The 27,442-nt window shown below is 44.4% G+C and overlaps 1 protein-coding gene across 3 annotated transcripts in view; it reads left to right on the top strand.

The window, feature by feature from the left end:
* The window catches only part of fbxo41 (F-box protein 41), a 218,086-nt gene that overhangs the window by 156,120 nt on the left and 34,524 nt on the right, over nt 1-27,442 (top strand). For 2 of the 3 annotated variants that reach the window (XM_069923315.1, XM_069923316.1), the window contains 2 exons: nt 8,587-8,739; nt 14,762-14,857. In XM_069923315.1, the coding sequence (XP_069779416.1) occupies nt 8,587-8,739; nt 14,762-14,857 (249 nt within the window). Of the gene's footprint in view, nt 1-8,586; nt 8,740-14,761; nt 14,858-19,290; nt 21,353-27,442 lie in introns of those variants that run through there. The other variant, XM_069923317.1, reaches the window with a different exon arrangement.

The following is a 27,442-nucleotide window of genomic DNA, read 5'->3' as shown; positions in this document are numbered from 1 at the left end:
CACAGTCATAGGGTTTTCCAAGTCTAGGTGCACTGGTTGAGGCAGTCAATGGTGAAGGTCTCCTCATCACCATTCACATCTAGGACCACCTTGTACAGGCCCTCATTCAGCCACTGGAGTGGAGTCCGGTGCATGCCCCTGCAGATGAAGATGTAGTCGCAGTCCTGGAGGTCGTTGGGAACAAAGGAAGTTGTCCGGCCATGACACAAGGTTGGGACAGGGGCTAATGTTCCTAGCTTCTCTCGGAGTCTTGTGAGCACTGTCGCGGGTGTCTCCTCTGTACCACGGGCTGCTGGCACAAGCTCACCTGAAACCATCAGTGGGATGCTATATTCCAACTCTGTTGAAGACATGGCTAAGTCTTTGGAAGCCATGCGGATCCCAAGATGCGCCCATGGGAACTTGTCCACCTAATCAGGGCCTCGGAGGTGCACCATCAGGATCGACTTCAGGTGCCGGTGGAAACGCTCTTCCAGGAAGTTGAACTGCAGATGGTAGACAGTGGTGTGGGGCAGCTGGGTCCCAAATAGCTGTGCCAGTGCTGACCCTAGGATGGATGTGAACTGTGACCCACCCCCCCACAATGATAGCTCAGGCGCAAGACTCCGTGGATGTGTCGGTGAATGGTACAGCTTCTGGCCACCTGGTGAACTTGTCAATCATGGTGAACAGGTACCTTGCACCCAGGAGACCGGCAGCAGACCGACGATGTCCACATGTACGTGCTCAAACCTCCTGAGCGTCGGCTGGAAGAATTGAAGGAGGTCTTCACGTCCCTTTGGAATTTGGAGGTCCTGGTCCAGTGCCTGACCTGCTTGCGAAGGCCGTGCCAAGCAAATCTATCCGCCACCAATTGGATAGTTGCCCGAATGGGTGGGTGGGCCAATCCATGCAGTGCGTCAAAAATGTATCGCCTCCAAGCAGCTGGAATGATGGGCTGGGGTTGGCCGATGAACACGTCACAGAGGAGCTTGCTGCCTGTTGGACCAATGGGGATTTCCTCAAGTTGCAGGCCCAAGACTGCGGTGTGGTAGGCCGGCATTTCTTCGTCCAACTACTGTGCTTCAGCGAGCACCACATAGTCCAGCCCTGGGGACAGGGAATGCACTCAGTGTATGAAGGTGCGAGATTGTGCATTGACCACAGAGATGTGTTTGACGGTGGTGGTATACTCTGCGATGTATGACAGGTGATTTCTTTGGCCTTACTGAACATCAGGCCTAACAGGGGTCTCCTCATAATTCAGGCCACTAATGGTAGGAATCAGTGGTAAAAGCTGATCATGCCCACAAACTCCTGTAGGCCCTTGACTACACTGGGTCTGGCAAACTGGCATATGGCTTCAACTTTCGCCATCAAGGGAACCGCTCAATAGGCAATAGCCCGAACTGGCACTTCTTCGGGGTTGATGGCCAGGCCGTATTCACTCAGGTGATGGCAGAGTTGGCGCAGGTGCGTCAAATGCTCTTGGTGTGAGCGGCTGGCAATCAGGATACCATCTAAGTAGATGAAGACGAATCCAAGCTGCGCCTCGCTGAGTCCATGAGCCACTGGAACATCTGTTCCGCGTTCTTGAGTCCAAAAGGCATATACAGGGACTCGAATAGGCTGATCAGGTGATGAGGGCTGTTTTGGGGACATGGCTGGGATGGACGGGAATCTGGTGATACTCGTGGACCAGGTGCACCTTGGAGAAGACGCATGCCCCATGCAAATTAGTCAGAGAGCCCTGAATGTGGGACACTGGGTAGTGGTCGGCTGTGGTGGCGTCGTTGAGCCTTCTGTAGTCGCTGCGTGGCCTCCATCTTCCAGCTGACTTGGGCACCATGTGTAGCGGAGAGGCCCACGGGCTGTCTGAATGCCAGACGATCCCCATCTCCTCCATTTTCCTGAACTCCTTGGCGAGGTGGAATTTGTTGGGAGGAAGTCTGCATGCCTAGTCGTGTAGCAGTGGTCCTTAAGTGGGAACGTGGTGCTGTATACCATGCTTATGGGCGGCTGTGGAGAACTGCGGCGTAATAATGGTTGGGATCTCCGCTAGTACTCTGGCAAATTCATTGCCTGACAAAGTCACAGAGTCCAGGTGTGTGGCCGGTAACTTGGCTTCACTGAGTGAGAAGGTCTGGAAGGTCTTGGCCTTCACTAGGCACCATCCCTTGAGGCCCACTAGGAGGCAGTGTGGCCCGGAGGAAATCTGCACCCAATAAAAGCTGCGACCCTGCTGCCAGCGTAAATGACTAGGTGAAACGGCTGGAACTGAATGGTACTGGGATGGTTCACATGCCGTATGTGCGAATACAGCTGTTGTTGGCAGCAGTGAGCACTGGTCCTGACTTCGCAGTGTGGGTGTTATTGCTCAAAGGGGGACAAGAAGCTAACTTCCACCCCTGTGTGTATGAGGAAGGTTCACCTGGAGTGTTGGTCCCATAACTATAGGAGGTTATCACGGTGGCCAGCAACTTAGCCATTAGCGACAGCTGGCCCCAGCGTTTCCCAGAAAAGAACAAGGAGAATGGCAACAGTGGGCTTCTGAACCCTACTTTTGTTGGTGAAAACACGAATGATCCGAACTGGGGTCGCTCCCTGCTGCAGGCATCTTTGGCTTCTTTGGTGGCGTGGGGAAGGCCCAGGTCTTTGGGCGTGACGCAGCAACTTGGTCAATAGAGGCCTCACCACGCTGCTTGGGGTGCCATAGAATATATGCGGGGGCAACTACTTTGCGTGGGTCACTGAAATTGTCATCAGCGATGAGGAGGCGGATATCTTGGCATCTGCTCAAGAAAGACGTGGTTGAACAGTAAACATGGCTTATGGCCGTCTGTTAGTGCCAGCGTCACATTCATTAAAGCCGATGATGCACGATCGTCTAAGCCGTACATGTGGAGCAGGTTTTATATCGGAGTGGCCTTCTCCTATGCAGGTTTCTTACCCGGGCTGGAGGGGCCTGCCTCCCCTCCTAGGTCGGTCCATACTGCCCGGACCGGGGCCGAGGCCGCCGCAGTTCACCCTGTGCCTGGACTGGGGCCACCGCCTCCCACTCCCTGCCCGGACCGGGGCCTCCGCCTGCCTCACTCGACCGAGGCCGGGGCCGCCGTCTCCCCCTTGCTCCTGCCCGTATCGGGGCCGCCGCCGTTTACCCTTCGCCCGGACCGGGGCCGGGGCCGCTGCTGCTCTCCCTGTGCCCGGACTGGGGCCGCCGCCTCCCCCTTGCTCCTGCCCGTATCGGGGCCGCCGCCGTCTACCCTTCGCCCGGACCGGGGCCGGGGCCGCTGCTGCTCTCCCTGTGCCCGGACTGGGGCCGCCGTCTCCCCCTTGCTCCTGCCCGTATCGGGGCCGCCGCCGTTTACCCTTTACTCAGAAAGACTCAGAAACCTGGCCAGGAATCCTGGGCAAGCATGGCGTCGGCAAGTGCAACGACAATGGGCGCCTCCTGTTGGAGCTCTGCGCAGAACAGCGGCTTGTCATTACAAACACCCTTTTTCAGCAGAGGGACAGCCTTAAGACCACCTGGATGCATCCCCGATCCAAACACTGGCACCTCCTGGACTACATCCTGGTGCGAGAAAGTGACAAACAAGATGTGCTCCACACCAGGGTCATGCCAAGCGCGGAATGCCACACTGACCACCGGCTGGTTCGCTGCAAGCTCAACCTTCACTTCAAGCCAAAGCCCAGGTACAATAAAGCCCCCAGAAAGAGGTTCAATGTTGGAAAACTGCAGTCAGACGAAGCGAGAGGAAACTTCCAGGCAAACCTCAAAGCAAAGCTCGACGTTGCAACCCGCCTCACGGACCCGTCCCCTGAAACCCTCTGGGATCAGTTGAAGGCTACCATACTGCAATCCACTGAAGAGGTACTGGGCTTCTCCTCCAGGAAAAACAAGGACTGGTTTGACGAAAACAGCCAGGAAATCCAGGAGCTGCTGGCAAAGAAGCGAGCTGCCCACCAGGCTCACCTTACAAAGCCGTCCTGTCCAGAGAAGAAACAAGCCTTCCGTCGCGCATGCAGCCATCTTCAGCGCAAACTCCGGGAGATCCAAAATGAGTGGTGGACTAGCCTCGCCAAACGAACACAGCTCAGCGCGGACATTGGCGACTTCAGGGGTTTCTACGAGGCTCTAAAGGCTGTGTACGGCCCCTCACCCCAAGTCCAAAGCCCACTGCGCAGCTCAGACGGCAAAGTCCTCCTCAGCGACAAGATCTCCATCCTCAACCGATGGTCAGAACACTTCCAATCTCTTTTCAGTGCCAACCGCTCAGTCCAAGATTCCGCCCTGCTCCAGCTCCCTCAACAGCCCCTAAGGCTAGAGCTGGATGAGGTTCCCACCCTGGATGAGACATATAAGGCAATCGAACAACTGAAAAGTGGCAAAGCAGCAGGTATGGATGGAATCCCCCCAGAAGTCTGGAAGGCTGGCGGCAAAACTCTGCATGCCAAACTGCATGAGTTTTTCAAGCTTTGTTGGGACCAAGGTAAACTGCCTCAGGATCTTCGTGATGCCACCATCATCACCCTGTACAAAAACAAAGGCGAGAAATCAGACTGCTCAAACTACAGGGGAATCACGTTGCTCTCCATTGCAGGCAAAATCTTCGCTAGGATTCTACTAAATAGAATAATACCTAGTGTCGCTGAGAATATTCTCCCAGAATCACAGTGCGGCTTTCGCGCAAACAGAGGAACCACTGACATGGTCTTTGCCCTCAGACAGCTCCAAGAAAAGTGCAGAGAACAAAACAAAGGACTCTACATCACCTTTGTTGACCTCACCAAAGCCTTCGACACCGTGAGCAGGAAAGGGCTTTGGCAAATACTAGAGCGCATCGGATGTCCCCCAAAGTTCCTCAACATGATTATCCAACTGCACGAAAACCAACAAGGTCGGGTCAGATACAGCAATGAGCTCTCTGAACCCTTCTCCATTAACAATGGCGTGAAGCAAGGCTGTGTTCTCGCACCAACCCTCTTTTCAATCTTCTTCAGCATGATGCTGAACCAAGCCATGAAAGACCCCAACAATGAAGACGCTGTTTACATCCGGTACCGCACGGATGGCAGTCTCTTCAATCTGAGGCGCCTGCAAGCTCACACCAAGACACAAGAGAAACTTGTCCGTGAACTACTCTTTGCAGATGATGCCGCTTTAGTTGCCCATTCAGAGCCAGCTCTTCAGCGCTTGACGTCCTGCTTTGCGGAAACTGCCAAAATGTTTGGCCTGGAAGTCAGCCTGAAGAAAACTGAGGTCCTCCATCAGCCAGCTCCCCACCATGACTACCAGCCCCCCCACATCTCCATCGGGCACACAAAACTCAAAACGGTCAACCAGTTTACCTATCTCGGCTGCACCATTTCATCAGATGCAAGGATCGACAATGAGATAGACAACAGACTCGCCAAGGCAAATAGCGCCTTTGGAAGACTACACAAAAGAGTCTGGAAAAACAACCAACTGAAAAACCTCACAAAGATAAGCGTATACAGAGCCGTTGTCATACCCACACTCCTGTTCGGCTCCGAATCATGGGTCCTCTACCGGCACCACCTACGGCTCCTAGAACGCTTCCACCAGCGTTGTCTCCGCTCCATCCTCAACATCCATTGGAGCGCTCACACCCTTAACGTCGTGGTACTCGAGATGGCAGAGGTCGACAGCATCGAGTCCACGCTGCTGAAGATCCAGCTGCGCTGGATGGGTCACGTCTCCAGAATGGAGGACCATCGCCTTCCCAAGATCGTATTATATGGCGAGCTCTCCACTGGCCACCGTGACAGAGGTGCACCAAAGAAAAGGTACAAGGACTGCCTAAAGAAATCTCTTGGTGCCTGCCACATTGACCACCGCCAGTGGGCTGATAACGCCTCAAACCGTGCATCTTGGCGCCTCACAGTTTGGCGGGCAGCAGCCTCCTTTGAAGAAGACCGCAGAGCCCACCTCACTGACAAAAGGCAAAGGAGGAAAAACCCAACACCCAACCCCAACCAACCAATTTTCCCTTGCAACCGCTGCAATCGTGTCTGCCTGTCCCGCATCGGACTGGTCAGCCACAAACGAGCCTGCAGCTGACGTGGACTTTTTTACCCCCTCCATAAATCTTCGTCCGCGAAGCCAAGCCAAAGAAAAGAACATGTGGAGCAACCATGCTGCATGCTCAAAACAGGAGAGGCTGAAAGTACAGATCAGGAGTACCTTGATTGTTTCATAACATTCCACAGCCAGTGGCTGGTGTAGGAAGTTGATGATGCAGCCTGCTGTTTCTTGGTCGGGTGGAGTCCGAGGCAAATGGCCTGACCTGAAATTGGGCTTCAGCCTGTTCAACCCAGACCTATGGCTGTGAGGTCCAGAAAGTTGACAGTTACAGTGAAACTACATTCTATGGGCTTGGGTCGGTCATCGTTGGGTCTAAATGTGGTTTGGACCATCGGGGTCGCCAATGTAGTTGCACTAGGCAGGCAGTGAGTGAAAGAACCACAGAGTTGAAAGGGAGTTGAACCGACTGACTTCAATAGAACTCTCGCATGCGTTTAAATCCCTCGGAACCCAATGATGCTTGACTCCCGGGTCCTTTATGACATCAGCCGCTAGGCTGTGGGCTTGCTCCAGAGCTCTCACAGTCAGATCTGCCGCGGAGTTGCCCACAACTCTGTGAGCCAGTTCGCCTCTTATGTGAGTGAGCCGCCACAATGTAAAGAAATTTATTTCAGTGATTATATATAGGTTATTACGAAAGAAAGCCCGAAAAGTAGGGGTTCACACTTGTAGACAAAGATGGGGAGTAGATTAGAATAAATAAATAGATGAACAAGTATGGATAGGGTATGCAGAGAAAATATGAAAAGTCCAATAAATGTGAGATATAAAAAGGTACAATATAATTTTATTCATCAGTTGTATTTGACACCACAAGAGTTTTTTTTTTAATTGAACCAGACCCTTTTGGATTTGTTTTAGATGTGTCAGGACATTGGTACATTTTTTGCATTCTACTTGGCAGTGTCCTAAAGTTAAAGCTTTTTGGTTAGAAACAGGTAAATTATTGGAACAAATAATGGGGATTAAACTCCCACAGGATCCAATGTTGTTTTTATTGAGTGATATTAAGAATATTGAACCTAAATTGAAATTGAACATGTATCAAAAGAAGTTTATTCAAATTGCTTTAGCAATGGCAAGAAAATGTATTGCCATAACTTGGAAATCTGACATGGATCTGGGTAGAGAAAGATGGCACATTGAAGTTCGGAGTTTTATACCATGAGAAAATGACTTACAATTTAAGGAATAAAAACTATATATTTTGGAAGATATGGAGCCCACATTTACAAAGTGTGGATGTTAATATTTAAATGAAGCTCTGACACTCCCTTTCTTGTTGAGGTCTCAGTATAGTAAAAGAAACTTTAAAGTTACAGGTGCTCCTGTTGACAGTCTCACCCTCTTTTCTTCTTTTAGTAAGAGGTGAGAGGGGGTGTTATAGGGAGATTTCTTTATTCTTGCTTTTCTTTCACAGAGCCACGCTGACTATCCCTGAGAAGACTGTGCTTCTTTAAATGGTTGTAAACCCTGTCCCTAAGAATCCTCTCCATTAGTTTGCTCACCACTGACGTAAGAGTCACCGGTCTAGAATTCCAGGATTCTCTCTATTACCTTTTAAACAAGGGGACTGTCAGACTGAATGTTTTTAAGAAAACCTAGTACATAGAATACTAAAGCCCAGAAACAGGCTCTTCGACCCTACTAGTATGTGCCAAACAAACTATGGTCTGCCTCGTCCCATTGACCTGCACCCAGACCATAGCCCTATACACCCCTTCAAACCATGTACCTGTTCAAATTGTTCTTCAATGTCAAAATTGACTACATATACCAGTTCAGCTGGCAGCTTGTTCCACACTCCCACCACTTGTGAAGAAATTATCCTAAAACTTTTCCCATTTTGCTCTATCTCACTGAAAGGCAGTGGAAAAAGCCTGCTTGCATTTTCTCTATCCATACCATCATAATTTTAAATATCTCTATCAAATCTCCCCTCGTTCTTCTACGCTCCAGGGAATAAAGTTCTAACCTGTTTAACCTTTCCCTGGGACTCAATTCCTGAAGTCCAGGCAACATCCCAGTAAATCTTCTTTGCACTCTTTCTTTCTATCTTTTTGATATCTTCCTGTAGTTTGGTGACCAAAACTGTACACAATACTCCAAATTTAGCCTCAACAATGTTTTATACAACTTTTCTATAACATGCCAACTCATGTACTCAATACTCTGATTTATGAAGGGCAAGATGCCACAGTTCTCTTCACAACCCTGACCACCTGTGATGCCACTTTCAGGGAGTTAAATATTTGTATTCCCAGATCTCAAATCTCTCCCTCTCACCTTTAACCTATGGCCTCTATTTCCAGAATCATTTGTAACTTGTTTATAGTCATAACTTTTAATGTAGAATACAAATGTATCACAGCCAAATAATTTCCTTTGTTTAGTCAAGATAATAGATTAATTGCATCTAACTGGTATTGAGAGAAATATCAGACCTAAAGCAGAGTTTACTCAATGCAACTGAATGTGTGTTTTATTTTATTATTCAGTGGCTGTCTGGAGAGTGGGCTGGAATCCCTTCTGAAGGCAGCCGGCAGCAACCTCCTCATTCTGAAGGTGTCCCATTGTCCAAACATATTGACTGACCGTTCCCTTTGGCTGGCGAGTTGTTACTGCCGAGCACTTCAAGCTGTAACTTATCGGTGAGTAAATCGGTTCTTGTTTTATACCTGTCCTCACCCACACTGGGAGAAAAAATTGTGACCAGGATACAATCAAACACTTTGTTTAGTTTGCTGTAACACTATAGCACAGAAAACAGGCTAATTGGCCCTTCTAGTCTGTGCTGACCATTATTCCACTTGTCCCATTGACCTTCTCCCATTCCATAACCCTCCAGACCTCTCCCATCCATGAACTTAAGGAAGATACAGTTTTAAAGGAAGTACATAATTGTTAGTTGTATAACCATATATATATATATATAAAACCATATAACCATTACAGCACGGAAACAGGCCACACTGAACTAAGTACTCTCCTCTAATCCCATCTACCTCACCTTGCCCATAACCCTCCATTCCCCTCCCATCCATAGACCTGTCCAATTCTCCCTTAAATGACAAAATGGATCCTGCCGCCACTACTTCTCCCAGAAGCTCATTCCACACGGCCACCACTCTCTGAGTAAAGAAGTTCTCCCTCATGTTACTTCTAAACTTTTGCCCCTTAACTCATGACCTCTTGTTTCAATCTCTCCTACTCTCATGGAAAAAGTCTATCTACATCAACTCTAGCTATCCCTCTCAGAATCTTAAATACTTCTATCAAATCCCCTCTCAACCTTCTACACTCCAAGGAATAAAGACCTAATTTGCTCCATCTTTCTTTGTAATCTAGATTCTGAAACCCAGCTAACATTTTCGTCAATCTTCTCTGCACCCTCTCTATCTTGTTAATGTCCTTCCTATAATTCAGTGACCAGAACTGCACACAGTATTCTCAATTTAGCCTCGCCAATGCCTTGAACAGTCTCAACATCACCTCCCAACTCCTGTATTCTATGCTTTGATTTACAAAGGTCAGCATATTAAAAGCCTTCTTCACCACCCGATCCACCTGAGATTCTATCTGCAGGAAATGATGCACTGTTCATTATTCCTAGATCTTTCTGCTCCACTGCATTCCCCAATGGAGTGTGGAACAAGCTGCCATTTACTACGTACATCCTGTTTTGATTATTCCTTCCCAAATGAAGCACCTCACACTTCTCAGCATTAACTCCATCTACCATCTCTCAGCCCATTCTTCAAAGCGTCCAAATCCCTTTGCAATCTTTGAAAACCTTCTTCATTATCCACAGTTCCACCTATCATCTGCATATTTACTAATCCAATTGAGCACCTCATCATCCAGATCATTAATATATATGACAAACAGCAATGGACCCAGTACAGATCCCTGAGGCACACCGCTCGTCACCTGCCTCCAGCCTGACAAACAGTTATCACGTTCACAAGTTATAGGAGCAGAAGCAGGTCATAAGGCCCATCGAGTCTGTTCCGTGACTACACTAAGCTGAACTATGCTCACACCTGGTTCCAATTTCCAGCCTTATTCCCATATCCCTTGATACCTTGATTAATGAGATACTTATGCATTTCCTGTTTAAATACTCCCAGTGATCTGGCCTCCACTGCTTTGTGCGGCAATGAGTTCCACAGATCCACAACCCTCTGACTAAAGAAGTTCTTCCTCCTCTCTATTCTAATTGAATAACTTCTAATTTTAAGACTCTGATCCCTTGATCTCAAATCACCCATCAAGGGAAACATCTTATCCACATTCACTCAGTCAAAACCTTTCAATATTCAAAATGTCTCCATGAAATCCCCCTCATTCTCCTAAACTCCAACGAATACAACCTAAGAGCTGCCAAGCGGTCCCCATATGCGAGCCCCTGCATTCCAGGAATCGCCTTAGTAAATCTCCTCTCCACCCTCTCCAACAACATCACATCCTTTCTAAGATACGGGTTCCAAAACTGCACACAGTTCTCCAAATGAGGTCTCACCAGTGCCCCATAGAGTCTCATTAACCCCTCTCTACTCTTATACTCTATTCCTCTTGAAATGAAGGCTAACATAGCATTTGCCTTCTTCACTACCAATCCCACCTGGTTATTAACGTTTAAATTTCTCTGCATGAGGACACCCAGGTTCTTTTGCACCTCCGAGGATTCCATTTTCTCCCCATCAAGAAAGTTCTTTGCCTGTTTATTTCCACTGCCAAAATGTAGAACCGAACATTTCTCAACATTGTACTTCATCTGCCATATTTTTGCCCAGTCTCCCAATCTATCTACATCTCTCTGCAATTGTACAGTTTCTTCAACACGTCCTGCTCCACCACTGATCTTAGTGTCATTCACAAATCTGGCCACAAAACCATTCATTCCACAATCCAAATCATTAATATAAATTGTAAAAAAGAGTGGCCCCAAGACCAACCCCTGCAGAACACCGCTTGTTACAGGCAGCCTTCCAGAATGGGATCCCTTAATTTCAACCCTTTGCTTTCTGCCTATCAGCCACTTCTCTATCCAGTGTAATACCTTCCCTGTAATTCCATGGGCTCTCATCTTATTTAGGAGCCTAATATGCAGCACCTTATCGAAAGCCTTTTGAAAATCCAAATATATTGCATCCACAGCCTCCCCTTTGTCAATCATACCTGATATTTCTTCAAAAAACTCTAATAGGTTGGTGAGGCAGGATTTACCCTTTAAAAAACCATGCTGACTGGGACCAATCCTGTCGTGTATTTCCAGGTATTTCATAACTTCATCCTTGAAGATTGACTCTAATATCTTCCCAACCACTAACGTCAGACTTATAGATCTATAGTTCCCTTTTTTCTGTTTCCAACCTTTCTTGTACAGTGGAACCACATTTTCAACCTTCCAATCCCCTGGAACCACGCCAGAGACTATTGATTTCTGGAAGATTGTCACCAATGGATCCACAAACTCCAAAGTCACCTCTTTCAAAATCTGCAAGTGCACCTCGTCTGGTCCGGGGGATTTATCTTTAATCCATTCCATTTACTGAGCATCAATTTCTCTAGTCATCTTAACTGTGTCCAACTCTACTCCCTGAAGCCTCTGTCTGTCAGGGATATTACTAATGTCTTCCACAGTGAATACAGATGTAAAATATTCATTTAATTCTTCTGCCACTGTTTTCTATCAGTCCTGTGTCAACATGTGTCTCTCTTTTATTCTTTATGTATTTAAAGAAACTCTTACTATCTTTTTCTAAATTGTTGGCTGATCTCCTTTCGTCACTCATCTTTTCTTTCCTTGTGACTTTCTTTATTTCTTTCTGTAAGTTTCTAAAGGAATCCCAGCTCTCTGGTTCCCCATTAGTTTTAGCTTCCTTGTTTGCCCTCCCCTTTGCTTTTATCTTGGCCTCACTTCTTTTATTAGCCACATTGGTACCATGTTTCCTTTGACTAATTTCCTTTTCCTTGGAATATAATTATCGTGCATGCCTTTCATTATATGTAAAAATATCTTCCAATCCTGCTCTGTTCCTCCGACTAGTTTGCTTTTCCCATTGACCTGAGCCAGTTCCTTTCTCATACCACCATAATTTTCTTTAGTCCACTGAAAAATTGATCATCTGATAACATTTTTACCTTTTCAAATTTGAAATTGAATTCGACCACTGCTTACTAGAGGTTCTAAGACCTTTAACTCCCTAACAACCTCAGGTTCATTGAACCTGGCCCAATCAAGAACTGCAGATCCCCTGGTGGGCTTCTCAACAAACTGTTCAAGAAATCCATCTCTTAGGTTTTCTACGAATTCACTCTCCTGTGATCCAGTAAATTCCTGTCATTCCAAATCCTTGCTCCATAGTCCACTTCCCGTCTGCTGTTTGGGGGCCTGTATATAACTGCCAATATAATCTTTTTGCCCTTGGCATTTATTAATTCAACTCATACTGATTCTACTGTCTTAGACCCTATGTCCCTTCTTTCCACGTCTCTCTGGCATCTCCCTTCCACCCACTGTTAAGTCCATTTGACTATCTCAAAATGATTACCTAATGACTGAACCTTCCTAACTAACATTCCATGTGGAACCTTATCAAGGCCTTACTGAAGTCCATAGAGACAATATCCACTGCTCTACCCTCATCAACATTCCTAGTCAACTCTTCAAAAAATTTAACATGAACAAACTTTTCAAATTTAAGTTGTAACAAATGTCTGAGTCCTAATTTTCTCCCACTGTAAACATGACAAGACAACAGAAAGCCGTTGAAGTAGAGTTGGTGGGTTAGGATCGTTCCATTTTAGTAATTGGCTTATGTGTCAATAATGTTGAAAAGGCAATTATTCGCTGTGCAGAGACAGGCAAACGCCTAGTCTCTGCTGGAATTATTCCAAAATAGCTGTTAATAGATTTGGTTTAATTCTATTCCTAGAACTTTTGTTAGGGTTTTAAAGACACCTTTCCAGAAATTGTCTCGTTTTAAACATGGCTAGAACATATTATAGTGGCTTTATCACAAGTAGGGTTCACATTGAGAAAAATACAGGCCAACTTATCTTTAGACATGTGCCTGATGTCTCACCTTAGCTGAATCAAGGAATGACTGGCACAGATTGATGAAATATTTAGTAGTCGAAAAATATCATTGCATTGATCATCTGGAAGCAATTTATTTTGAAGTGGATACACCTAAAAAAGGTGGTCTGCAACATTAAATGGGGAAGCAGAAGGAGAGTTTGGAAGTTAAGTACGCAGAATGTCCCTAATTTGCAAATACCTGAAAAAAAATCGCGCCTTGTTCAAATCATACTTGTCTGCTAACTGATTGAAGGACAATAAGCTTTCTCCTGCAAATAGGTCTGAAAAGGCTATTTATTACTCCTTTATTTTTCCATGGTGAAAATGCCTGATCAAACAATAATGCTTTAAAAAAAGAAATTAAGATGAATTTTACGAGATAAAACAAAATTATTAAACCCCAAAAATTTATGAAACTGGAACCAAATCCTTATTGTTTGCTTAAGAACTGGGTTAAAATCTTTATTAGTTTTGGATAACGCAAAGGGTTAGGTCCTGCTGCATTTGGAGTTCTAGTCTTTCTTTGTAAAGATCCTCAGTAGGAGTCCCTGAATAAACATTATCTATTTCTTTTTTTTAATATTTAAAATTTTTGTCCATATATGGAGTGTGTAACAAAATTTAAAAAGATACAAATGGAAAAAACTATAAATCCATTAAATGGTTGTGGTAGTTATCAACGCAGGTTGTGCTTTGGTTTTCTTTCTCAAACCTACTGAGTATGAAGTTACTTGTCTCTGAGAAATGATTTCACCGGGTCCCAAATAATCAAACTTGACATTCTCTCTGGAACATTTAATTTGAAACGTTGTGAGATTTATTCTTTAATAAAATTTACAACCTTTAGATCCTGCAACAATGTAGCATTCAATCTCCACTGTGAATATAATGTTGGGAGCAAGATCTGACGACGTGATTGCATCGCACACACAAACGAGTGCCTTGATTATTTACAATAAACGTGAAAAGTCTCTGTCCAGAGGATGTAAAAATCTCCAGGTAGCAACCGAATCTTATTCCATTAAAAAGGAATCAATGCACATCGCAGCCCTGTTAGGATGCATTGGGTTGGTTGAAGGCCTATCGACCAAAGGGTTAAGAGCAGTTCAGATCCTCCCGTGATCAGCTTAAATTCAGTAATGAAGAAAACAATTTATTAAAAAATTCAGCCTGTCTACATTTGGGGCATAGCAACCTTTTGACCTAATGAAGCAGTCACCATGAAATATCTGCCATTTGAACCAGTAACGGTGTTGAAGGGTGAAAACGAAGCTGGAGAATCATTGGAAATTGTCATCCTCTAATATTTGTCGTCGGCGAAGAATGAAAGCGAGAGCCCGTCAACGTTTCAAGAATTGGGTCGCGTCGACCCTCCAGCGATTCTTATCTGCAGAAGATTCCAGCACATGGAGATTTTGTGCTTTTCCACATTATATTTGTACATCTTCGCACACTATTCTCATTAAACGGTTGACAGAAGGGTAGATACCACACAGGGACATTTAGAGACTATTCTTTTAATAGCTTCATGTTAAATTGTACTCTTTTGACATCTCCACAGCATTAAGAAATGATTACATTTTCAGGAGCTCAACAGATCCAGTTGGCCATGAAGTGATTTGGGCTTTGGGAGCTGGCTGTCGAGACATAATTTCCTTGCAAGTTGCACCATTATATCCATGGTAAGTTCATCACTTTCCCCTTCTTTTCACTCTTTTAACTGTGAATCCCAATATGTTTTGGAGGGGCTGTTTTGGGACTGACATTTCCGGAGTGTTTGAGGAATAAGCCCCGAGGCTTTGGCAAAGAGGGCTGAACAAAGATTCAGGTACCAACAGGTCAGAGCTCATTTACTTTTCAGACTTAATGCAGTGGAATTGTATGCTGGTGTTCATTAGTTAGGGGACTGAGTTCAGGAGCCGTGAGCTAATGTTGCAGGTTTATAAAACTCTGGTTAAATCACACGTGTTCAGTTCTGTCACCTCATTATAGGAAGGATGTGGACGCTATGGAGAGGGTGCAGGAATTTGCCAGGATGTTGCCTGGATTGGCAATATGTCTAATGAGGCAAGGTTAACAACACTAGGGCTTTTTACTTTGGAGCAAAAAGGATGAGAAGTAACTTAATGGAGGTCTACAAGATTATGAAGGGGGTAGATAGGGTGGACAGATAGTGCATTTTTCCCAAGGTGACAGCTGTAAATACCAGAGAACATCTGTACGTTGAATAAAAGAGTTTGGGTGAGATGTCAGGGGTAGGAATTTTTACAAGAGTGTAGTGGGTGCCTGGAATGCGTTGCCAAGGGAGGTGCTGGAGGTCATTTAAAAGCCTTTTTGGCAGGCACATGGATGAAAGAAAAAAGAAGGTTATGTATGTGAGAGCAGAATTTGTCAGGTGTGTCCAAGGATTCCTGACATCAATGCATCATGGCCTTTGACTGTCCTGGACCCAGCAAGCCCGGTAACCCTTTTAGACAGAAGCCATTGTGAAATGCACCAGCTCCGATACTTCTGACCAGGGTAGTATCAGGCATGGGACAAAATTGACCCTCTTTCCCCCCCCCCCCCCCCCCATCCCACCTTTGTTCCGTTTATACAGGTAGGTGAAGCAGTTAATTCCTGTCTTTTAACAGCTGGGTAAAAGGAGCTGGGTAATTGGACTTGGGACCGTTAATTGGGAACAGATGTTCTCCGGGGAGTGCTCAGCAAAAATATGGAGGTTGTTCAGGGAATACTTGCATAGGATTCTGGGTAGGTCTATCCCAGGGAGATGAGGAGAGGGAGGGTTAAGAAGGTTGAAGGAACCATAAGAACAATAAGGGGGGGGGGACGTGGCGAGATGGCGTAGGGAGAAGACGTGGAAAACCACCTCTCCCCAGCTGAATTATTTAATGCCCGAAATAGGATGTTTGGAAAATCTGGAAAAAGTTTCTGAAGATATTTGAAGACAGGAGATAGACAATGGCTATAAATGTGAAGGAGGCTAAACTCAATTACAAAAGAAACTGCCTTTTAAAAGTGTCAAAGAATTGAGGCCTACTCACCAGAAAGAAGCCACAGAGTCGATTGAATCTGCTCCCAAGCCACAATGTACACCTGGCAGGCTGAGTATTACGCCGGTTCCCGTCTTGCAGCCACGAGATGGCACCGGATATGTTGGTCGCTCGGCTGAGCCGGAAACCCGTGCCTGTGTTGCTGGGCGCGTGGACAAGGCAGCCGAGTAGCGACTTGTAACCTCCTCCGCAAGCCAGCGCAAGCCCGATAGCATAGCCGGCGGCTCAGCCATCCACAGTGGTGCTCGGAAGACACGCCTCTGTGGCCGTTGGGGCTTTTGGGTATGCATGGAAACACGCGCGTGCGCAACCTGCTGGAGCGGGTTTGAATTGTGGGTAGACCCAACTGGCATCATGCCGAGGAAGTCGGCTCGATGTTGGCAGGGGTCCAGACCTGCAGTCGGACTGTAGGTGAAGAGGGGGAGGAAAGTCCTGCTCTGCTGGGGACACAGGAAAAAGAAACTTTTAACTGCAGCAGCCACAGTTAAGGAAGGAGGTTCCCAGAGAGGTACTTCAACTGAAATGTCTCAGGGAGTGGAAGAATCAGGAATTGAAGTTTTTTTTTACTGATTTAGAAGGTATTGCTAAACAGATGGAGAACATGTCTTTTCAGATGACTTCACAGATGAATCAGGGATTTATGGACATGAAGGCTAGAATGAACAATATCTGTGAGGAAGTGTCATCTGTATAAAAGGATATGTCCACTGTGAAGGCTGATATTAATAAATGTTTGAAGGAGGTTGATACAGTGCAAGATAATTTTAAGAAAATTGAAGAGGCATTTCTTGAATGTAGAGAACAAGTGGAACAAAATAGAGAAAAAGTGGAAGATTCTTTCCAGAGTTGGGAAATTCAGAAGAGAGAATTGTTGAAGAAGATTGATTCTTTGGAAAATCAAAGTCGGCGTAATAAAGTGAAGATAGTGGGACTAGGCTCGGATCCGGTTAAGTTTTTTAAGAAGTGGATTCCAAATACTCTGGGTGCTGAATTTTTCCCGGACGGCTTGGAATTGGATAGAGCACATAGGGCATTAAGGAAGAAACCTTACCCAGGACAGCCGACCCGGCCTGTCCTAATTCGATGTTTGAGATATCAGGACAGGGAGATGATTTTGCAGATGGCTGTTCAAAAAGCTCGTCAAAGTCAGGCTCCACTAATGGCTATGGGGAATTATTTTATGCAGATTTGAGCCAAGAGATAATTAAGAGACAGAAGGAATTTAATTCAGCTAAAGAGGTATTGTGGAGAGAAAAGGGTATAAGTTTACCTTTCAGTATCCGGCCGTGTTGAAAGTTTCCTCTGGGAATTATCAACCTCAATTCTTTGAGAGCGGTCACAATGGATTAATTTTTGCAAAATCTTTGCCAAATGTGCGTATTTGATCCGATCAACCACAATCACCAAAGAGGAGAGTATCTGACAAGAGGAATGGGAATGGGAACAGGATGAAGGGGGAAATGACGCAAAGTCTGCTTGATATCGAGGACCCGGAACAATCCTTGTCTGGACTAGAGTTAGTAGGATGAATTTGAACAGGACAATTAATTTCTAAGAAGCTCAGCTGGTTGAATCTGATACTTCCGAAAGTCATCTGCCACTAGTCACATTGTCCACACCCAGTTAATTGGGAACTTACTACATTTGTTGGAGTTTTAGGTCGAGTTTTTTTTTTGAGGGTTTTTTTGTGTAGTTTTAGAAAGGGTTTTTTTATTTATGCAAAGGGAGCTCTCTTTTTATATTTGTATTAGCTGTGTGAATTGTGTTAATATTTAACACATCCAGAACAATCTTTGAAACATTTGCAAATGTGTTTGGAGCAATATGGAGTATTGTCTGGCTAATTTGAATTTTGCAACTTTTAATGTTCAAGGTATTAATAATCCGATTAAGCGTAAGCGTGTATTAAAAAGATGAAGGTTGATATTGCTTTTTTTACAGGAAGCACATATGAAGAACATATGAAATTGAAAAGGGATTGGGTTGGACATGTTGTTGCTTCTTTTAATTCTAAGACACGAGAAGTGGAAATTTTAGTGCATAAGAAGAGATTGTTTGAATTGGAATCATTTTCTGAAACAGCCGGCAGAGTTTTGATGGTGAATTGTAAAATTTTTTTGCAGAATCGTGGACATTGTTGAATGTTTACACACCTAATATGGACGATGAACGATTTATAGCTGAAACCTTTTTGACTTTGAATCAGGCTAATGAAAATATTTTAATTAGAGGAGTTTTTAATTGATATCCAAAAAATGTAAAGAAATCTAAGCTGGCTGTACAAATGAAAGATTTGAATTTGGTTGAAATTTGGAGAAGGTTAAACCCAACAGAAAAAGATTTTTCTTTTTACTCTCCATGACATGACTCCTTTTCTTGAATTGATTTGTTTTTAGTATCAACACATCTTCAGGCTCGGATTATTCAGGCTGAATATAAGAGTAGAATTGTGTCCAATCATTCTATGTTATTTATATCTTGTGTTGATTCTGAAGTTATGGAGGCGACTTATCGATGGAGATTTAATGCAATATTATTGAAACAACTGCATTCATTAGCTATATTAAGGAACACGTTGCTTCCTTTTTACAGATAAATATTAATTTGGTACAGAGTAATTTTGTTTTATGGGATGCTTTGAAAGCATATTTGCGAGGTCAAATTATTAGTTATTTGGCAAGAGTTAAAAAACAATTTTTGGTGGAGAGTTTGATTTTGGAGAAGGAAATAGTAGTTTTGGAAAAAGATTTTCAAAAGAATTCGACTGAAGAAAAAACTAAATTGAAACTTTGCTATAATACATTGCAAACGTATCAATATGAACAATTAATACAGAGAGCTAAACAACGTTATCATGAATTAGGAGATAGAGCCCATAAGGTGTTGGCTTGCAGTTGAAGGCCGAACAGGCTTCGAGGACAATTAATGCTGCAAAAAAGAATTCTACGGTTAACTATAAACCCCAGGAAATTAATTATCAATTTATTTATTTTATCACAAGTTGTATACTTCTGAAGGGGTTCAGGACAAGGGTTTTATTGAGTCTTTTTTATCTGCTTTAGATTTGCCAATTTTAAGAGAGGAAGATGTGAAGGAACTGGTGTCTCCATTTACAGATTTTGAAATTAAGGAGCCTATACAGACTATGACAAATGGGAAATCTCCTGGAGATTATGGGTTTCCTGCAGAGTTTTATGAGGAATTTTATGGTTTTATCCCCCGTATTTATGGACCTGCTTAAACAGGCAATGGAAAAGTAATCATTACCAGATTCTTTTTCAAGAATGATAATTACAGTAATTCCAAAGAAACATAGAGATCCTTTGAAAGTAGCTTCATATCGACCAATTTCTTTATTAAATGTAGATTATAAAATAGTAGCTGAATTATTAGCAAACAGAAATATTTACCACAATTGGTACATGTCGATCAAGCAGGTTTCATTAAGAGTAGGTATACTTCGGATAATATTCTTAGACTTATTACGTTGATCAATGTGTCGAGACATCAGCCCAGCCTACCAATGATTGTCGCACTTGATGTGGAAAAAGCATTTGATCTTGTGGAATGGCATTTTTTTATTTAAAGTACTGGAAAAAATTAATTTTGGGCCACTTTTTATTGGTTAGGTCAAGGCAATATATAAAAATCCAGATGCCAGGGTGGTGATGAATGGTCAAACTTCTTCGTCATTTAAATTATCGAGATCAACGCATCAAGGTTGTCCATTGTCACCAGCCCTATTTGCATTGATCATAGAGCCGTAAGCTCAAGCAATTAGACAAAATGATAATATTAAAGGAATAAAAATTGCAGAAGATGAATAAAAGATTAATCTGTTTGCAAACAATGTGTTAATATTTAACACATCCGGAACAATCTTTGAAACATTTGCAAATGTGTTTGGAGCAATATGGAGTCTTGTCTGGGTATAAAGTAAATTGGGATAAAAGTGAAATATTACCAGTTTCAGATGATGATTATACTGAGTGTAAACAGATTACAAAGTTGCGATGGTCCCATAAAATTAAGTATTTAGGGGTGATTGTTGATGTAAATTATCAATCTTTATATAAATTAAATTATATACCATTATTAAAAAAGATTAAAGTGGACTTGAATAAGTGGAAATACCTTCCTTTAACATTAATAGGTTGGGTGATTTGTATGAAGATGAATATCTTTTTCAATCAATCCCATGTCCACTTCCAAGAGTATTTTTTCAGGAATTGAGAAGATTTTTGTGGAAGGGTAAATTAACTAGGGTAGCATTGCAGGAATTGACTTGGAAATATGCTTTAGATAGACTTCAATTGCCTCATTTTCAGAATTATTATGAGGCTGCACAATTAAGATTTTTTAATAGGATGTTAGATGTCATTCAACCTCCTGGTTGGGCTAAAGTTGAATTGGCTTTGTATTTCTGAGTTACAGGTCCATCAATTTATATTTAAGTGGAATTGGTGTTTGTTCCAGAGATATAATATCCTGGTTTTAAAACATTTATTAGCGAATTGGACTAAAAGAAATTCCATTATAGGTCTGGGGGTAAGATTATGGCCCAAACTCCATTATATTGAAATAAAGTTATTCCTTTTTCGATGAATAATCCATATTTAAAGATTTGGAACTCGAAAGGTGTAAAGGTGATCGATTATTGTTTTGAAGATGGACAGTTTCTTTCTTTTACTAGAGTTAGGGAAAAATTTGGGATACCATCTAATTCTTTATTTGCATATTATCAAGTGAGAGCTTAGGTGATAATTTTGGAAAGAAATGATACTACCTAAATTAACTAAGTTTGAGCTTTTGATTTTAGACACATTAAAAAAAGGAATTTATTTCCAATATGCATGCCCTGCTACAAGATAAGATGAATAAACCAGATTTAAGAAAATCCAGAATTAAATGGGAAGCAGATTTATCTTTTGATCTATCCCAGGCAGAATGGGAAATTATGGTCAAGATAGTGTGACTAAATTACTTAATGTAAGATATAGTTTAGTTAACTATAATTTTTTACATCAGCTATACTTGACTCACGAGAAGTTAAAAAAGATATGGTTTTAATAGCTCAGATTTATGCTTTAGGTGTGGACTTCATACTGGAACATTTGTACATGCAGTTTGGTCTTGTGATAAGGTTCAACCATTCTGTAAAAAAATTAAAGTCTTTTTGGAAGATTTATTCAAGATTAAGTTACCATTGGACCCATTAATTTTTCTGTTGGATTATGCTGCATTTTTAACTGGTATAGGGTTGGACAAGTTTCAGATGAGGTTTGTTCGTTTACCATTAGTATGGAAATGTATTGCGATTCCAAGGAAAGATCATTGGAATTAAATATAGCCTGGTGGCTATAGTTGAGATCTTGTATTTATATGGAGAAAATAACATATAATCTGCATAATAATTTTTTTTTGTTCAGATGTGGTCACCTTATTTGAAATGTATGGGTTTGGAAATAGAATTTTTTTGATTGTAAGTTTGACACATCACACAGGGTATGTATGTAATTAACTGATATATGGTTTTTTTTGCTCCCCTTGAAGGGTCTGTTGTGGGGGGAGGGTGGTTTTGTTTATTTTAGTTTGTCTTGTTTGTTTGTTATTTATATATATGTATTTTAAAATTATATATAAAGTTTTCCAAAAAAACCAAGTAAGAAGCACTGCTGCGCACCCCCCGCTGCCCCTGTCCATATCTGAGGATGACGTGTGGGCTGACTTCAGGACAGTGAATCTGAGGAAAACATCCGGTCTGGATTGAGAAGCCACCTGAGTGTTAAAACTCTGTGCTGACCAACTTGCTGCCATATTCATAGATATCTTCAACATCTCACTCTGGCAGGGCATGGTACCCACCTGTTTCAAACAGTTATCAATCATACCGGGGCCCAAAAAGAATATGATGACCAAGAAAAGTGCAATAACTTGCATCAACAGTGAGGAATTTGGAAAGGCATGATGAAACATATCAGCTCCTGTCTGAGTGGTGACGTGGATCCATTCCAGTTCACCTTTTGTAGCAACAGGTCTTGTAGACCTCTATTAAGTCACCTCTCATCCTTCTACACTCTACAAACCTTGCCTCGGGACACACCTCCAATCCAGGTAACATCCTGGTAAATCTCTGCACCTCCTCTGAATCTTCCACATCCTACCTGTAATGAGGCAACCGGAGCTGAACATAATATTCCAAGTGTATCTAACTAGCATTTTTCAGAACTGCAACGTTTCCTCTCGACTCTTGAACTCACTCCCCTGACGAATGAAAGCCTTCATACCTTTAGCCTTCGTACCTTTTGCCTGAACGACTATCGGCCATTAGCACTTACATCAACAGTAAAGAAGTGTACAAACAAGGAAGCTTACAACTACCAAACTTTAAGAATTATTATAGAGCAGCACAATTAAGATACCTATCAGATTTTTATCAAACAAGGGAAAAACCAGATTGGACCAGATTAGAGCTAGATAAAATAGGGGAGAAGATACCTGAGCATATACTCTATAAGTGGGATGAAAAATTAGTGCAACGTAGGAATTCACCAGTATTACACCATCTGCTCAACATTTGGAAGAAGATTCACGTAGAAAGGAATAAAATAAATTATCAACTACCAAAATTAATATTGACACAAAATCAACTAATCCCTTTCACAATAAATAACCTTTCCTTCAGAGAATGGGAGAGAAAAGGGATCAAAAGAATAGAAAATTGTTTTTTGGGAAATAAATTATTATCTTTTGAACAAATAAAGGACAAATATGGTATAACTCATGATACAAGGTTTGCATACCACCAACTGAAAACCTTTTCTTTTCTTTGGCTTGGCTTCGCGGATGAAGATTTATGGAGGGGGTAAAAAGTCCACGTCAGCTGCAGGCTCGTTTGTGGCTGACAAGTCCGATGCGGGACAGGCAGACACGGTTGCAGCGGTTGCAGGGGAAAATTGGTTGGTTGGGGTTGGGTGTTGGGTTTTTCCTCCTTTGCCTTTTGTCAGTGAGGTGGGCTCTGCGGTCTTCTTCAAAGGAGGTTGCTGCCTGCCAAACTGTGAGGCACCAAGATGCACGGTTTGAGGCGTTATCAGCCCACTGGCGGTGGTCAATGTGGCAGGCACCAAGAGATTTCTTTAGGCAGTCCTTGTACCTTTTCTTTGGTGCACCTCTGTCACGGTGGCCAGTGGAGAGCTCGCCATATAACATGATCTTGGGAAGGCGATGGTCCTCCATTCTGGAGACGTGATCCATCCAGCGCAGCTGGATCTTCAGCAGCGTGGACTCAATGCTGTCGACCTCTGCCATCTCGAGTACTTCGACGTTAGGGATGAAAGCGCTCCAATGGATGTTGAGGATGGAGCGGAGACAACGCTGGTGGAAGCGTTCTAGGAGCCGTAGGTGGTGCCGGTAGAGGACCCATGATTCGGAGCCAAACAGGAGTGTGGGTATGACAACGGCTCTGTATACGCTTATCTTTGTGAGGTTTTTCAGTTGGTTGTTTTTCCAGACTCTTTTGTGTAGTCTTCCAAAGGCGCTATTTGCCTTGGCGAGTCTGTTGTCTATCTCATTGTCGATCCTTGCATCTGATGAAATGGTGCAGCCGAGATAGGTAAACTGGTTGACCGTTTTGAGTTTTGTGTGCCCGATGGAGATGTGGGGGGGCTGGTAGTCATGGTGGGGAGCTGGCTGATGGAGGACCTCAGTTTTCTTCAGGCTGACTTCCAGGCCAAACATTTTGGCAGTTTCCGCAAAGCAGGACGTCAAGCGCTGAAGAGCTGGCTCTGAATGGGCAACTAAAGCGGCATCATCTGCAAAGAGTAGTTCACGGACAAGTTTCTCTTGTGTCTTGGTGTGAGCTTGCAGGCGCCTCAGATTGAAGAGACTGCCATCCGTGCGGTACCGGATGTAAACAGCGTCTTCATTGTTGGGGTCTTTCATGGCTTGGTTCAGCATCATGCTGAAGAAGATTGAAAAGAGGGTTGGTGCGAGAACACAGCCTTGCTTCACGCCATTGTTAATGGAGAAGGGTTCAGAGAGCTCATTGCTGTATCTGACCCGACCTTGTTGGTTTTCGTGCAGTTGGATAATCATGTTGAGGAACTTTGGGGGACATCCGATGCGCTCTAGTATTTGCCAAAGCCCTTTCCTGCTCACGGTGTCGAAGGCTTTGGTGAGGTCAACAAAGGTGATGTAGAGTCCTTTGTTTTGTTCTCTGCACTTTTCTTGGAGCTGTCTGAGGGCAAAGACCATGTCAGTGGTTCCTCTGTTTGCGCGAAAGCCGCACTGTGATTCTGGGAGAATATTCTCGGCGACACTAGGTATTATTCTATTTAGTAGAATCCTAGCGAAGATTTTGCCTGCAATGGAGAGCAACGTGATTCCCCTGTAGTTTGAGCAGTCTGATTTCTCGCCTTTGTTTTTGTACAGGGTGATGATGGTGGCATCACGAAGATCCTGAGGCAGTTTACCTTGGTCCCAACAAAGCCTGAAAAACTCATGCAGTTTGGCATGCAGAGTTTTGCCGCCAGCCTTCCAGACTTCTGGGGGGATTCCATCCATACCTGCTGCTTTGCCACTTTTCGGTTGTTCGATTGCCTTATATGTCTCATCCAGGGTGGGAACCTCATCCAGCTCTAGCCATAGGGGCTGTTGAGGGAGCTGGAGCAGGGCGGAATCTTGGACTGAGCGGTTGGCACTGAAAAGAGATTGGAAGTGTTCTGACCATCGGTTGAGGATGGAGATCTTGTCGCTGAGGAGGACTTTGCCGTCTGAGCTGCGCAGCGGGCTTTGGACTTGGGGTGAGGGGCCGTACACAGCCTTTAGAGCCTCGTAGAAACCCCTGAAGTCGCCAATGTCCGCGCTGAGCTGTGTTCGTTTGGCGAGGCTAGTCCACCACTCATTTTGGATCTCCCGGAGTTTGCGCTGAAGATGGCTGCATGCGCGACGGAAGGCTTGTTTCTTCTCTGGACAGGACGGCTTTGTAAGGTGAGCCTGGTGGGCAGCTCGCTTCTTTGCCAGCAGCTCCTGGATTTCCTGGCTGTTTTCGTCAAACCAGTCCTTGTTTTTCCTGGAGGAGAAGCCCAGTACCTCTTCAGTGGATTGCAGAGTGGGAGGCGGCGGCCCCAGTCCGGGCACAGGGAGAGCAGCAGCGGCCCCGGCCCCGGTCCGGGCGAAGGGTAGACGGCGGCGGCCCCGATACGGGCAGGAGCAAGGGGGAGACGGCGGCCCCGGCCTCGGTCGAGTGAGGCAGGCGGAGGCCCCGATACGGGCAGAGAGTTGGAGGCGGCGGCCCCCATCCAGGCACAGGGAGAGCAGCAGCGGCCCCGGCCCCGGTCCGGGCGAAGGGTAAACGGCGGCGGCCCCGATACGGGCAGGAGCAAGGGGGAGACGGCGGCCCCGGCCTCGGTCGAGTGAGGCAGGCGGAGGCCCCGGTCCGGACAGGGAGTGGAAGGCGGCGGCCCCAGTCCGGGCACAGGGAGAGCAGCAGCGGCCCCGGCCCCGGTCCGGGCGAAGGGTAGACGGCGGCGGCCCCGATCCGGGCAGGAGCAAGGGGGAGACGGCGGCCCCGGCCTCGGTCGAGTGGGGCTGGCGAAGGCCCCGATCCGGGCAGAGAGTGGGAGGCGGCGGCCCCAATCCAGGCACAGGGTGAGCTGCGGCTGCCTCGGCCCCGGTCCGGGCAGTATGGACCGACCTAGGAGGGGAGGCAGGCCCCTCCAGCCTGGGTAAGAAACCTGCATAGGAGAAGGCCAACTGAAAACCTACTTGAAAGACAAATTGGGAAACAGTCTGAGGTTACCAGAAGGAAGGAAGCAATTTTGAATATGTGATTACAGACACAATGATAAAAAATTTATAACAAACATGTACATCAAACTGCAAGAAAAGGAGAACAAGGAAACAAACTGTAAACCTAAACAAAAATGGGAACAAGATCTAAACATAAAAATAAAGAATGAAACATGGGAAAAGCTATGCTCCGGAACCATGAGAAATACAATAAACACGAGGTTACGCATGATACAATATAATTGGTTACACAGGCCATATTCCTGTGACACATCACACCCCAAAAGTTAAATAAATGGGACCCAACAGTATCTGACAGATGTTTTCACTGTAAAAAGGAAACGGGAACAACAATTCATGCAATTTGGACATGTGAGAAAGTGGTAAAATTTTGGGAAGATCGAAACCAGATATTAAATAAAATCACAAAAAGCAATATACCAAAAAAACCCAGAGATCTTCCTCCTAAGTAACATAAGAAACAAAGAATTTGGACTCGATTTGGATGGTGCACATAAAAGATTTGTTAGGATAGCCCTAGCTGTAGCAAAAAAATGTATTATGTCAACCTGGAAATTAGAAGACAACTTGAGAATATAACAATGGTATATAGAAATGAATAAATGTATTCCATTAGAAAAAATAACATATAATTTAAGAAATAACATCACAATATGCGAACAAATATGGGAACCGTACATGAAATACAAGAGGGTCGGACTCCACTTGAACTGGAGGGGGACCAATGTGCTGGCAAGTAGATTTGCTAGAGCTGTGGGGGTAGGTTTAAACTAGTTTGGCAGGGGGGTGGGGAACAGAGGGTGAGAGCAGTGTCCAGGGAGTATGGCCACCTAGCTAGGAATAAAAAAGATAACAAAGGTAGGATGGAGATTAGGGTAGAAGGTAAAAAAGAGAATATATGTGAGGGTCATTCTCTGAGATGCATATATTTTAATGCAAGAAGCATAGTGAACAATGTAGATGAGCTGAGAGCATGGATAGATACTTGGGGTCACGATATTGTGGCAATTATTGAGACCTGGCTACAGGAGGGGCAGGACTGGCAACTTAATGTTCCGGGATACATTGTTTTAGATGTGATAGATCAGGGGGTAAAAAAGGAGGAGGAGTTGCTCTGCTTGTTAGGGAGGACATTACTGCCGTGAGGTGGCAGGATGGTATGGAGGGATCGACCAGTGAGGCTGTTTGGGTGGAATGGAGGGGTGGAGGAGGCAAGAGGGTGCTAATAGGGGTGTATTACAGGCCACCAAATGGGCCAAGGGAATTTAGAGGAACAAATTTGTAGGGAGATAACGTATATGTGTAAAAATCATAGGGAAGTGGTCATGGGAGATTTTAACTTCCCACACATTGATTGGAATACCCATACAGTTAGAGGGCTGGATGGGCTGGAGTTCGTTAAAT

This window comes from Narcine bancroftii, chromosome 3 (assembly GCF_036971445.1).
Source record: "Narcine bancroftii isolate sNarBan1 chromosome 3, sNarBan1.hap1, whole genome shotgun sequence".
In the NCBI taxonomy this organism is placed as follows: Eukaryota; Metazoa; Chordata; class Chondrichthyes; order Torpediniformes; family Narcinidae; genus Narcine; species Narcine bancroftii.
This window is presented reverse-complemented; position numbering and strand designations above follow the sequence as displayed.